At 36.2% G+C, this 15,019-nt stretch overlaps 1 protein-coding gene across 1 annotated transcript in view; it reads left to right on the forward strand.

The window, feature by feature from the left end:
• LOC148952292 (sodium channel protein Nach-like) overlaps positions 1-15,019 on the forward strand; it is a 312,845-nt gene that overhangs the window by 131,757 nt on the left and 166,069 nt on the right. Inside the window, exons 2-3 of the mRNA XM_089089744.1 lie at positions 4,345-4,481; positions 9,773-9,896. Coding sequence (XP_088945870.1) covers positions 4,366-4,481; positions 9,773-9,896 — 240 coding nt within the window. The 5' untranslated portion in view covers positions 4,345-4,365. The remainder of the gene's footprint in view (positions 1-4,344; positions 4,482-9,772; positions 9,897-15,019) is intronic.

Raw genomic sequence — 15,019 nt, forward strand, 5'->3', positions numbered from 1 at the left:
CTGACAGGCATCCAACAATGGGGCAACAAACATTTTTTCCATGGTTTTTACCTATTCTGCTTTTCCTTTGCTTTCCTTATAATTACTTTATAGTCCCAAGTTTCTAGTTGGGAATGCCCCCCCCTGCCCTTCCTTGCCGGCATCCATGAAGTAGGCCACAATATTAAGTTTCTCGTACAAAGTTGAGACAAATTTCGATTTTTCAGGTTTATTGTGATGATTTTCATCTTCTATTTTCGCCAGTGGTTGGTATCGCTAATTTCGGCAATTTGTTGAAAGATTTCTTATCTGAACTGAACATTATAATAAAAAAAAATATCTTAATTCATTACGCTCAAAAAGTTTCTACCTAATGGGAGTTCATTCAGTATAACTCCCTCTCTCCAAATTCCAAGATATATTGCTAGACTATGCCCATTTTTTTTTTCAAGAAAGTGTTATTTTGTAATAACAAACAGCTGGAGCACCAGAATCACCCTGTATTTAGATACCCTTCCTCTAGGCGTAGCCTATATTTACACAGCATGGTATAGCCTATTATTTAAGCAGGCTGGACCCCCCCCCCACCCCCACACAAAAAAAACTATCACTTGCCCTAACTCTATACCTATGCCTGGCTTACCTAAAATTTGGTTCCTCTTGATCTGGGCCCTCCATATCAGCAAAATTACATCAGAATAATTTCAAACAACGGCGAGGATCAGTGTTGCCAGCTTCTGGTGTGAATTCCCTGTTATGTCTAAAAAAAATCCCTAATTTTTGAACAAGCAACGAGGCCGGGTGTCTCGGCAGGCCGGAGGCACGGAGGCATGCCGGAGGCACGAAGGAAGGGACACCTGCGACGGTCAGTTATTAGCCCCTCGGTGGCAAAGCCTTCCGTGTCTTCTAATAGCATATTGACTTTATAGTTGTTCACTGGGTTGGTCTCATTTCCCCATATAAACGATGCATTTTTGATATAGGCCCTTTAATTAGGTGTTGTTTTCTCAGACCGTACTGCCGTTGTATGACGAAAAAATAAACTTTCAAATGGGGATAAATCCGTTTATTTAGACAGTGAAAAAACAGGTATAAAAATTCAGATATTTCGATCACATATACATCGACCATCTTCAGTAGAAATACTAAAATAACAAAATTGAAACTAGCATATTTATATACAACAAAACAAATAACTTTTCGGGTCATTCACAAATTAATGAACTTCCGGATTGCTCAATAGATTATTATCAGAGAGAATGCATTGACAAAGCTCATTCTAAGTTCTTGATGTAAACTTTCTTCTTTAATCTTGCTCAAATGTAAAACGAATTTCCAATGAAGGTGGCAAAGCCTTCCGTTGTCTTCTAATTGCATATTGAGTTTATAGTTGTTTACTTGGTTGGTCTCATTTCCCCGTATATACGACGTATTTTTGACGTAGCACCTTTAATTAGGTATTATTTTCTCAGACCACACTGCCGGTGTATGACGAACAAATAAACTTTCAAATGGGGATAGATCCATATATTTAGAAAGTGAAAAAAACAGGTACAAACGTCCAGATATTTTGATCACACATATAGCGACCGTCTTCAGTAGAAATACTGGTAGAAATACTAAAATAGTAAAATTGAAACTAGCATATTTATATACAACAAAATAAATAACTTTTCGGGTCATTCACAAATTAATGAATTTCCAGATTGTTCAATAGATTGTTTTCAGAGATTTTTATTTGGCAAGATTAAAGAAGAAAATTTACATCAAGAAATTTGAATGAACTTTGTCAATGAATTCTCTCTGAAAATAATCTATTGAACAATCTGGAAGTTCACTAATTTGTGAATGACCCGAAAAGCTTTTTATTTTGTTGTATATAAATATGCTAGTTTCAATTTTATTATTTTAGTGTTTCTACTGAAGACAGTCGCTCTATGTATATCTGGACTTTTGTGCTTCTTTTTTCACTGTCTAAATAAATGGATTTGTCCCCACTTGAAAGTTTATTTGTACGTTGAGGGGAATGTTAAGCAAAATCAAAACTCATTATGTGCGTGCTGGTTGTCAAAAGGGCGCACCAGCAATGTCTCTGGAACGATTAAGGGTATCAAGTTGAAACTTTAAGGGTTTGTTGAAAAATTCTAGGAGTGCAAAGGGCCCCTTTTTCATTTTTAGATTCCCCATTTCCCTCTCAACACTGGTTAAAATTCTGAAATAGTTTCTTCCTTCAAAATAGCCAAAGTTCTAATAACTGTGCCTTTGGGGATGTCCTGCCCCCCGCAACCCCTTGAGAAAGGGTTAGAGACTATGCAATCTTCCCACTGTTTACATACAGGAGTTATTATTAGGAAGGGGGGAGAGTTCGATCTCGAAAGGGTCAGAAAAGGCTAAGGTTATCAAGTTGAAACTTCTTGGAATGTTGAAGGGGGTGTTAAGCTAAATAAAAATACACTACATACATCAAGGCTATCAAAAGGGCAAATCTGTAATGTCACAGGAGCGATTAAATATATTAAATTAAAACTTTTTGGACCAAATTGCTACTTCCACTATGCTTGTAACTGCAGCTACTTGTGACTGTGATTATTTGTGACTACGAGTATGGCTAATTGCGACTAAGCCTACTTGCAAGTATGACTATTTTTTGCTTCGAACACGACTATTTTTTTAAGGGCACTGCGACCACTCGTGACTGCAACCACTTGAGACTGCCACTGTGACTGCTTGTGACTGTGACTGTAATTGCAACATTTAAAATGTGCGACTACTTGTGACTGCAGCTGTGATTACTTAGATCTGCGACTGTGACAACTTGTGAATTTTACTTCTTGCAACTATAACTATTTATGACGGCAAACACTAGTAACTGTGACTACTTATGACCGTTACTACGACTATGACTACTTGCGACTACTTGCAAGTGTCACTATTTGTGACTTCGAATTCGACTACTTGCAACTGTGACTAATTGTGACTTACTTGCATCTGCAACTGTGACTACTTGCGACTGTAACTACTTTAGAAGGTGAATGCTTGCGACTACGACTACTGGTGACTGTAACCACTTATGGCTGCAAATGAAACTTCTTAGAACTGCGAATACGAATGGGAATGGACTGCTAATTACGAATCTGACTGCTTGTGCTTACAACTGTGATTGCGAGTGAAAGAACTTGCGACTGCAAATGTCAGAACTTATGCCTGCAGCTACTACTATCTGTGCCTGTAACTACAACTACAAGTACTGCTTCTACTAATGCAATTGTACCTGTGACTTCAAATACTGCTGTAAATTATCTTATGTCAAAGTCCATCCAGATTGTCAAAAAGGCTTAAATGCTATACCTCAAGAATGGCTAAGGTTACAAAGTTGAAAATTCTACGGAATGTTGAGGGAGATTTTGCACTAAGCCAAAAGACACTAGACGCATTCGAGCTATCAAAGAGGCGTGTCTAGGTGAGTTTACATTGATCTCAAGAGCAGCTACGGCTTTTAAGTTGAAACTTTCAACGAATGCTTAGGGGAATGTTAAACAAAAGCAAAAGATACCATTTGTATCTAGGTTCCCAAAGCGGCAAATCTACACTACAACATGTCAATAACACGCTCAGAGAAAGCTGTGGGGGAAGTGAACTTAAAAACCGCATATTTACCCCAGTTGTCAATGGGCGTAGCTGCAATATCTCATGAATGGCTATAATTATTAAGTTCAAACATAAAGGAAGTGTTGATTAGGATACTAAACTAACTAAAAAGACACCATATGAATCCCTTTTGTCAAATTATATTTTTGAAATGTCTCAGGAACGGTTAATATTATTTAGTTGAAATTTCAGAGTATGTTGAACTAAATCAAAAGCATGTATTGTTGAAATGCTGTGTTCAACGTCTCAGGAAAAGTTGAGGGTATTAATTTGAAACTTTCAAAGAGTGTTAAGAGGGATGTCAAACTTGATCAAAAGGCACTATGAGCATCCCAGTTGTCAAAAGGACACATATGCAATACCTCAGGAACGACAAATGGGATTTAGTTGGAATTTTCAGGTTTTAGGAGGGTGTTGAAATAAGACAATAGACACTAATTAGAACTAATAAATAAGAACTGGATATTTTGTCTTTACACTGAAGAAAGGGGAAAAAGCTAAAGAAACACTCATTATGTTAACCAATCATAAAAGTTTGGAAGTAAAAAAAAAAAAGAAACTAAATTAAATAAAGCTCTCTGACAAAGAAGTTTTCAAAGAAAAGCAAAGAGGCATATAAAACTTAATACCAGAATAAACAAGTCCTGTAATAATTCAAACTCGAAACGACCAAAAGTTACAATCAAAGAATATATTTCAATTTCCATTTTTATTTAGTCCCAGATATACTGCAAAGACATGATGCCATTATGCCGGTGGCAAGACATAGACTTCAAATGCTCTTTGGTATTTCCGCGTCATACCTTGACAGAAGAAGGTTGGTGCTGTACTGGGACAATTGAAAGCTCTAACAGGTCAGTAATATTTCAAAGATGTTTGGAATATTTTTCTATTTTCTATTTTTTTTTGTTTTGTTTTTGTCTTGGCTCAGTTAATACATGAAGTTGCTAGTGACCAGATTCAATGCACTAGTGCTGACTAAGTAAAGAATGATAAGTCTCCTAATATTTATTACTTATTTTTATTTTTACCCCGACCGTTTTGTTTAAATAGGACAAATTTAATGCCTTGGGGTGGAGGGTCAAACGGGATTCATTTGATTAAAAATTGAAAACTTTTAAGTTCCCTTTTCAAACAGTTATACGTGGTAACTAACTGTAAGTAAGGAGCGACCCGGCTCAATAGTAATCGAAACTCTAAAAAACGAAATTTTGATACCAATAGATACATCAAAAGAATCAAACTTTTATGCTGATTTCAAATATATAAGTTTCATCAAGTTTAAACTTACCCATAAAAGTTACGTGCCTGAGAAAATTTGCCTTATTTTCGAAAAAAAGGGGGAAACAGCCCCTAAAAGTCATAGCACTTTAATGAAACTCACAACATCAGATTCAGCGTATCAGAGAACCCTACTGTAGAAGTTTCAAGCTCCTATCTGCAAAAATGTGGAATTTTGTATTTTTTGCCAAAAGAAAGATGGATGTGTGTACACGAATAACCACGGATGCGTGCTTCTTTTTTTTTCCAGGGGTGATTGTATCGATCCAGTAGTCCTAGAAAATCGTGAGAGGGCTCGCTCGAACGGAAATTAAAATTTCTAGTGCACTTTTTAAGTAACGAAAAAATTGGAGGGCAACTTGGGCCCCTCCCACGCTCATTCTTTCCTGAAGTCACTCAATCAAAATTTTGAGATGTCCATTTTGTTCAGCATAGTCGAAAATGTAATAAATATGTCTTTGAAGATGACTTTCTAGATGTTTTCCATTGAAATTGCTTAAGGATTGCTCTGGGTACCCGGCTGACTGACCGTATTTCAAACAATAGGCTATACAAAGAATGTGGTTCAATACCGCTCTCTAGGGTTATAATGAAAGAAAGGTTGAGGTGCTAGGGCACGTTGTGCGGATGAAGGATGATAGATTGCCGAAGATTGTTCTTTTCGGCCCACCGTCTAGGGCTAAACAGAAAACAGGTCGTCCCCGTCTGGGGTGGGAGGACGTTATAAATTAAGATTTAAAGGAAATAGGAACTTCGTGGGCGGGTATAAAAAGGAAGGCTTTGAATAGATTGGGGTAGAGGAGGAGCGTGCGTAGCTGTGTTCGGCTCAGGTGGCTTGGTGCTGCGGTGAGTTGTTAGTAGTAGAAGTAATCCCCAACAGTTTCTGGCGGAAGGGGAAGGGCTGCAGGTCATGAACTTTGCCCATTGTTTACACATAGTATTGGTTATTGGGAAGTATGCAGATGTTTTCAGGGGGGATTTTTTTCTGGTGAGGGGGGGGGGGGGATAGGGTCGGAGTAAGGGGTTATGGGGAAGGATCTTTCCATGGAGGATGTTTCCTTGAGGGAAAGGACTTTTCTATGAAGGAGGAACCGGATTTCCCGGCATTATTTAAAAAAATCGATCAGAAATTAAATAAAAAAACAAAGTTTTTTCAACTGAAAGTAAGGAGCAACATTGAAAATTAAAACGAACAGAAATGATTACGCATATGAGGAGGCTCGCCCCCATGTCAATACCTTGCTCTTTACGATAAAGTTTTTTAGTACTTTCAAAAGAGCTATCTATTCTAATTAACCGGCCTTTATGATTCAGGGGTTTGTGATTAAAACAAAATTCGAACTTTAGCGTAAAGGGCGAGGTACAGACAAGGGGGCGAATTCCCTAATAGCCTATACGTAATAAAAACATACGAATATAGAAGTTTGATACGTAAGTCGTAAGTTACGTCAGAACAAAATTTTCGAGAAAGCCATTTGGCCAAAAAAAAAGTAAAATTAATATTCAAATTTCGTTTTAATTATTCATGTACGGTTAGCCAAAATCAAAACTGCATTAATTCAAAAACGTTCAGAACTTAAATAAAAAAAAAAGTTTTTTTTAACTGAAAGTAAGGAGCGACATTAAAACTATAAACGAACAGAAATTATTCCGTATATGAAATGGGCTGTCCCATCCTCAACGCCTTGCTCTTTACGCTAAAGTTTGACTCTGTCTCAAAATTTATTTTTAAAACAATAAAAAACTTCAACGTAAAGAGCAAGGTGTTGAGGAGGGGACAGCCCCTTCATATACGGAATAATTTCTATTCGTTTTAAGTTTAAATGTTGCTCCTTACTTTCAGTTAAAAAGACTTATTTTTTTTATTTAGTTAAGACTCAAAAGTAACTCAAAAGACAAAAGACAAAGACAAAAGACAATTAAGACTCAAAAGACAATGAGCCCTCTTTCCGTCCTTCATCTTTTCCTGGACATCCCTTTAACCTTCCATGACATCGGATCAAAGTTGTGAGATAAACATTCGACTCAAGATGGGAAAAAGTTCTAATAACTGGGTCTTCAGGAGGGAGGGGGCATAAAGCACACAACCCTAAGAGTAAGAGCCCAAAATAATGCATGGTATCAACTAAACCGTGTCTGTGAAGGGCAAGGGTCTTTCTCAGATGCATTTAATAGAAAACGCCAGCATTTCACCTTCCTGAGCCCATACCAATGGCGGATGCAGGGGGGCCCCCTAAAGTAGTCCAAAATAGTGTAATTTACTTATTTAACGCAATATTGCGTTCATTAAACTTGCTCCTAACGGAAGTTTATCGGATCACCCTATTTTGCACCCCCCCCCCTCCCTAAAAAATCCTGGATCCGCCCCTGGCCCATAAACCCCCTCGCCTATGTAACTGATAGCAAAATATGTGACCATGTTGAACCAGAGACTATCCCTCATAGCTTCAAACCACTGGGCAGATAAGGTGATATTTATTAGACATATTAAACCTATCTGTAATCAATTGGCAATTCACATAATTTACAGCCCATTTTCCAGGAGCTGTTAGGGTTGTGTCATCTCTGGACGCGTAATTATTGTAAATTTTGATTATTTTGAACAGAATGGCAAACCCGAAACTTTGATAACATTTCTTAGGAGTTAAAGGGGACAGGAGACGGAAACGGCCAAAGGAAAGAGGGTTGATTACGCTCCAATAACCTTTGACTCTTAATAAGGGTTCTGGAACTCTCATTTTTCTATTAAATGGCCCCCTCCATGTTTCTATGACCACACTTTTCATTTAAAGTGATAATTAGAAAAGTAATAAATGAACAACAAAAAAAGTGATTAATCGAAGGCACTTTACGCTTTACTTAGGCTGCTCAATAATGCTGCCTCTGATTGTTTATTTATTTATTTGTTTGTTTACTAGTGGTCATCGTATCAAACCAGAAGTCATGGACTTTCTAAATATGTATCAGCTAACCAGAATACTTTAGTTAAAAGTTTTTTTAAGGACTAAAGCATATCAGTTGGCGTTTAGGGAACCTGCTTTAGCTTCTTTCACGTTTAGGGTCGATCAAGTCCAAAAATGAGAACACGTCGGAATTTTAATTATTTTATTTTAATCACATGATTCAGTATATAAGGAGTATATCTTCGAACATAGGACAATCCTTGCAGCATCCAGAGCAAGGGCCTGAAGTTGTATAAAAATTCAAATTGCATACCGACAGGATACATAAATAAATCTTCACAGCAAGACCGATTTAAAAATAATGTCGAACTCGATATTTCACGTTTAAGTGTATTTTAGGTTTTTCAAGATATTTCACGGAAACGAACCCAACTTATGCGAATGAATAATTTCAACTGAAAAGATATATTAGTGAATTGTATTAGAAACGTGAGAACATTACACTGTGTTGGAACTTAAATCACACATACACTTCGTCTGAAGGAATTGTAGGGCATCAAGGACCTTCCCTTATTTACGCATATTATACAAATGATATATTCTAGGCACTAGAGTTTTTTTTTACCACAGCTTTTTCTAATCCGGGGTATTTCAGGGGTTAGCCTCCAGAAATAAAGTTTTGAACATTTCACTGTATCCAATTAGAATAACTACTTTAATTTTTGTTCTACCATAATATTATGCCGTGAGGGTAAACAGAGGATTCTACTATGTGATCAAATTTCTATTTGATCAAATTTCCTTCAGTTCCGGGGGGATGTAAGAAGAAGAGGAGGAGGACTGGGAGGCTATAAGAGCTGAAAGGACTGCTTGACTTGGAAATATCCAGTCAAGCGGGATTACTTCTTCTCTCAATATTCACGTCAAAATTTTACATTATAGTTTCCCCTGAAGTATATTTAGGGATATAGTACCCTTTAAAAAAAAAAATCACGAGATTAAGCAACAGAAAATTGCCATATTTTAACATTTTGCCCCGTAAAACAGCAATTTTGTCCAGAAAAGGATCAAAATGCTATTGATCAAATGTTTTAAAAACTCTTGAAAGTTTATTTATATAGCATCCCAGTCTCAGAGGCGGTACTAACATGCAGAATTCCATTCGCTCCTAAAAACAAATCCATTCCCTAAAAACGAACCGATTGTTTATTTTAGGCCGTTTATGCAATAAAAATAACAGCTACAAAGTGTCGCATAGTTGCGCAGTATTTATTAGGGTGCTGGCCAATGGGTTCTTTTATGGAGAGGAAGGTTCTTAAGCCCCCAAAAATTTATTTAAGGCCCAAGCTTTCAAGTTAAACTTGGGTTTAAGGAGCTGGGCTGGATGGAGCAGCAGCCTTCATCACATTTAGGGTAGCCATGGTTACGAGAATAAATACGAACCGAAAAAAACAAACAAACAGTTATTTCCAATGAACGTAACACTAAAATTTGTTACGAGCAAAAACTATTCCGAATATGAAGTAGATTATGTTTTCCTTAACCCCTACTAAAATCAGACGTCTCTTTTGAAATTTAGGCTTCAGTATTTGCTTCAAACTCAGCCTAACTTAACATCTCTTTTTCTTTTTCGGTAGATTTGAACCTTTACGATAGTCTATACACGTTTCTGCGTAATCTAAAACCTTTTCTAAATTTTATCGGAGCCTTCGTATAACAGACTGATGGTATAACAGACTCTGACACGTATGTAGGAGTTTGTTCCAGACGGAAAGGGTTGGGATGAACTTGTCACGACATCGTTGTCGCTGGAACTATATACAACAGCTTTTGAATAAAAACAAAAACATATAAGTTTTGGGAGGGCCACGCCCACTCTCTTTGTATATGTATAAATGAGTAGACCTGTCAAGAACTGAAAGAAACTAAAACAAAATGCTAAAAACCCTTTTTTTTTACAGCATCCTGGCAACAAAACTGAAATTGTCTAACCGACCGCATGGACACTCGAGTGGATTAGCAATTTACTTTGATTTCAATTTCGAAGATTATCAGCTTCAGTTTGATTATTTTGATGGAGTAAAGGTAAATTTTATTTTCTTAAGGCTGATCATAGATTAATCTAATCATATTCTTCCTTTGTCAAGGAATCACGAAGAATAAACAGCCGTGGTGAAAGTTTGAACCCGATTTTCTCCTTGTAACTCTGGAACAAATTGTAAAGAAAAACCTTCAGTTTCACTTTTTACATACGTTTTTATTTCACCTTTGGGAATCATAATAAGTTATTTGAGTTTGTTGGCTGAAAACATAGTGTTCGAAGTGAATATATTTTGCATATTCAGCAAACACCTTATTTAAAAATGTGTGGGCTCTAGAATTCTTGTACTTTTATTTTTTAAATAATTAAACAAAAACAAGTTTTTTAACTTAAAGTAAGGGAAAATATCAAAACTTAAAGCAAACTAAAATTATTCAAGTACATGAAGGGGGTTGCCCTCTCCTCAATAACTCTCTCTTTCACTAAAATTTGACTTTTTGTCCAAATTATTTAAGAACGACTCCTGAAACACAAGAACCATTTAATTAGAATTAACTAAAAAAAAAATTCCGAAAAAGAAGTTTCTTAAAGAAAAGTAAAGGTCAGATTAAACTTAAGATCTTAAGAAGACTTAAGAAGAAATAGAAACCTACAATAAATCGAACTCAAAACTACCAGAAATTACTACTACTAACAACTCACCACCGGACCAAGCCACCTGAGGCCAACACAACTACGGACGCTCCTCCTCTACCCCAATCTATTCAAAGCCTTCCTTTTTACCCCACCCACGAAGTTCCCATTTCCTTTAAATCTTTCTTTATGACGTCCTCCCACCCGAAACAAGGACGACCTGCTTTTCGTTTAGCCCAAGACGGTTTGCCAAAAAGAACAATCTTCGGCAATCTGTCGTCCTTCATCCGCACAACGTGCCCTAGCCACCTCAACCTTTCTTTTATTGTGGCCCTAGAGAGCGGTATTGAACCACATTCTATTCTACTTTTAACATCTTCACTGCTCCCACCATCTTTAGTAATAATACTACCAAGGTAAGTGAAGCTGCCCATGTGATCAATGTTTTCATTACGCAACGTCAGTAGAAGAAGCCCTTATAGCACGGGACAAACAAGATCATTGCCCTACTAACGGGAGTGGTGCAACATGCTTAGTGAATACACCCAGGAAAATATCATGTACCTCCAATGAATTTACCCTGAATTTATGTAACAGCATGTTACTGAATTTAATGTATTACGTTATCAGTGATGTTACAATTCTACCTTGAGACATTGCTTATATTGTTCGCGTTTCGAGGATAAAGTAACAGTTTGATTAAAAGCTTTAGGCATGTCAGGCAATGCTAACTCTATTAAGAGATACATATTATTTTTTATTTTGGTGGCAATTGAGTGTGGTCTGTATAATACACAAGTACCGCCGATTAGTGTCGGAAGTGACGCAGCTAATATAAGGAATGATTTCCAGTGTAGTTGATATTAGTGTGAGAATAGTCGTTCTCGACTGTGTTTCTTATAATGCAAAAATACCATTTAAGCAGTGTTGTCAATATAAGATATACTTTAATATTCTAGTATACTATAAATGTTGAAAGTAATAAACTCATCAAGATGACCTAGCTTTACTACTCGAGTGTGTTCTGTATAATAGACAAGTACCTTCGAGCAGTGTTGTTGATATAAAATATGCAATGTAAGAGATAGAAATTTGTGACTTAACGCTCAAAAAAAGTGAAAGTAATAAACTCATCATAATGACCTGGCATTACTTCTCGACTGCTTCTCGACTGTGGTCGCTATAATAGACAAGTACACAATATAGGATTAGTGAGATGATTATGAGTATGATCCATCAAGGACTGCAAGCACCAAGGACCTCAACCTCCAAGGGTCACCTCTCCCCAACCTCCTAGGGCCATCCACCCTTCCAACTTTTTTTTACACCCCCCAATTTTCATTATAGAGGCACCATTAAGAGTTAATAATGTGTAAGAATAAAGTTAACTGAACGTCATTTCAGACCTAATGTTTCGAGACTTAGACAAGCAGATGCTTTGAACATCTAATTCTGTTACTCTTCACCTCACATTATCAAATATATCATTTAGAATGTTATCCTTTTTTTTTAAAAGTCTCCCCGTGGCCTAAAATATTTCCTCATTATGACTTTAATATTTACGAACCTTAGCGCATCAGCTATTCATGCAAACATCCAGGTATAAAATCCATATTAAAAGAAATTTAAGTTGCTATAAAAATTAAGACACAACGAAAACATCTATTTTCAAAACACATTTTCAAAAATTAAGACACAACAAAAATATCTATTTTCAAAGCACATTTTCTTATAAACTAATTTAAACGGGTAGAAAATGCGATACAGTTTCAAGACGTTCGTGAAACGTTGAATACTTCATTGTTCCATAATGACTCTACTAAAATTTGGTTCATCTGTGATTTAAGAATCAGAATTCTTAAGAGTAAGAATTTTGTGAATATTCTCATTTATGTGAATGAAATTGTTTAATGATAATAAAAACTATCATAATGAGCTTTCGAGATCTATGATTCAGGAGATTTCTGTTAAATAACTTATTTTTTGAATAATCTCTTTTATTTGTTTGAAACTGTTTACTAATAATAAAAATAAGGGTAATATGTTCCTCTACTACTTATAGTTTTGGTCAGTTGTCAAGAAAGTTTGCTATAAGTGAATCCTATATTACTGGGATATCTTTAGCGAGGAAATATATATTTTAGAGAATACAGCTCCGAGGTCTCAGGCAGCACGTTAGGCATATGGTTGTTTCTTTTTCTCAACTAGGTATAGTTTCGGAGAGTTATTAAGGAAGTTTGGTATAGGTGATTCGTATATTATTGAGATATCTTTAGCGAGGAAATATATATATTTTAGAGAATACAGCCCAGAGATCTGAGGCAGAATGATGGATATAAGGTTGCCATTTTTCTCAACGAGATATAATTTCAGAGAGTTGTTAAGGAAGTTTGACATAGCTGTTAGATTTTTCTTTGAATGTTCTTGTTTATTTGTTTAAAGCCCCCCCCCCCAACTTTTTGGTCAGTTGACGTTAATGGAAGACCTTGCTTGTGTAATTTTGGTAAACCGTAAAACTTTGGGCCAAGAGCTACTTCGGGATGCCTTTTAGGTTACTTTTTCTCAAAATAACATGAAATATACTAGCGACTGTACTCGCTCACTTTAAGCCTTTTTTATCATATTCTTTTATTATTTTTGTGTCTCGAGTTGCGAAGGACATTTGAGGTGAAGCTTTATTGTTAAGATGAGTTTGAAAAAAAAAATAGAATTATTAATTGAAATGAAGGTAGATAGTCTGTCACAGTGCCAAAGAAGAAAGTTTATCAAAAGAGGAAGTCAGCGTAGGAATATTAAAAATGGGGTGTCAGCTGGGGTCTGAGTTGGAGTAAGATCCTCCCACACCGACTTATTGTTTACTGTTAAAGCACCGAGGACAGTGAAAAATAAAATCTGTTTTTCGAACGGGTTAATGTAATGTTTGAATTGAGTATGCTAATGGGTTATTGATTCGGCTTTTAGCTGTCCATGGAAAAGTAACATTGCCTTTTAGATTACCCTCCTCCAACTTTTTCTCGAAATGACATGAAATATGCTAGCGACTGTACCAATCATACGCCATGCTTTCTCATAGACACGATACAGTTTTCTCTGTGGTACTCTATGGACAATAAATCTCGTTCAGGCGTTTTTACCAAGGACATAAACTCTCGTCCAGGCTTTTACCAAAGACATTAAATCTCGTCCAGGCTTTTACCAAGGACATTAAATATCGTCCAGACTTTTACCAAATGCATTAAATCTTGTGCAGGTTGTTACCAATGTCATTAACTCTTATCCAGGCTTTTGCCAAGGCAAATTAGATCTCGCCCAGACTTTCACCGAGGACACTGAATCTCGTCCAGGTTTTTACCAAGGTCATTAAATCTCGTCCAGGCTTTTACCAAGGACATTAAATCTGGCCCAGAATTTTAGCGAGGACATTAAATCTCGTCCAAAGGTTTTACCAAGGACATTAAATCTTGTCCTTCCTTCTAAACTAACTACAATAGCAACATTTTACTCTATATTATTAGTATTTTCAAGAGGTTTTTGATAGCCTTGTTGGAGCTTTTTCCTTCCAAACTAACTACAATAGCAACATTTTATCATATATTACTAGTATTTTCAAGGGTTTTTTGGTAGCCTTGATGGAGAATTCTCCTTCTAAACTAGCTACTATAGCAACATTTTACCCTATACTATTAGTATTTTCAAGGGTTTTGGTAGCTTTGATGGAGCATTCTCCTTCTAAACTAGCTACAATAGAATTGCACTCGATGCTTGTTCATAGACAATATGCAGCTGTACCAATGGTGATCAATAACTGGTTGTCGACACTATCTAGTTTATTTTACGCATTAAATCACTAATTTATACACATTGCAGGGATAAACACCTGACACCTGCATTTTTTTTAAGTGAAAATGAATTATTCTAAGAAATTGAGCTGTATTTGTTAGCGTGTCAGAAACGCTACATATTTATTTAATTTAAGCCCTTTTTTCAGCTACAATAATGTTTGGTGTGACTGACACAGAATGTATTGGTCTGAAATATTCCTCAACTGATATTATATTCAAGGCACCTTTCTTACTGCTAGACGAACAACGGCGTGAAGTTCACAGCTATAAATGGAAAGTCAGATACAATATGTATAATTACAAGAAAAAAAGATGGAATCCAACATTAAGTTTTATAAATAGAAACGGCCTTTACGTTAAAACCATAAGACCACGTAATGAAAATGGCTATGAAATGAAAAATGGACAATAGGACATTCAGGAAATATGCAGTTTTTTCGGTGTGCAAGTTGTTTTTGTTAAGGGAAACGTGCCGATTGATAAAATCTTACTAGAAAATGTGATAAAGACATAGCATTATTCAATTTAGAAGACTTCAAATGTGAGAAATACCTGCATTCAGTACATGATCCGAAAGATGAAGTTACATATTTCGTTCAATGGGTGCCTAAAAAGATACCTGACATGGAAAAAAGCATCAGATATCCAAAGATCTAAACTCATGCTCCTCCTCATATCGAATGGATTAAGCT

This window comes from Artemia sp. Qi Xiang Cuo, chromosome 5 (assembly GCF_049724085.1).
Source record: "Artemia sp. Qi Xiang Cuo chromosome 5, ASM4972408v1, whole genome shotgun sequence".
In the NCBI taxonomy this organism is placed as follows: Eukaryota; Metazoa; Arthropoda; class Branchiopoda; order Anostraca; family Artemiidae; genus Artemia; species Artemia sp. Qi Xiang Cuo.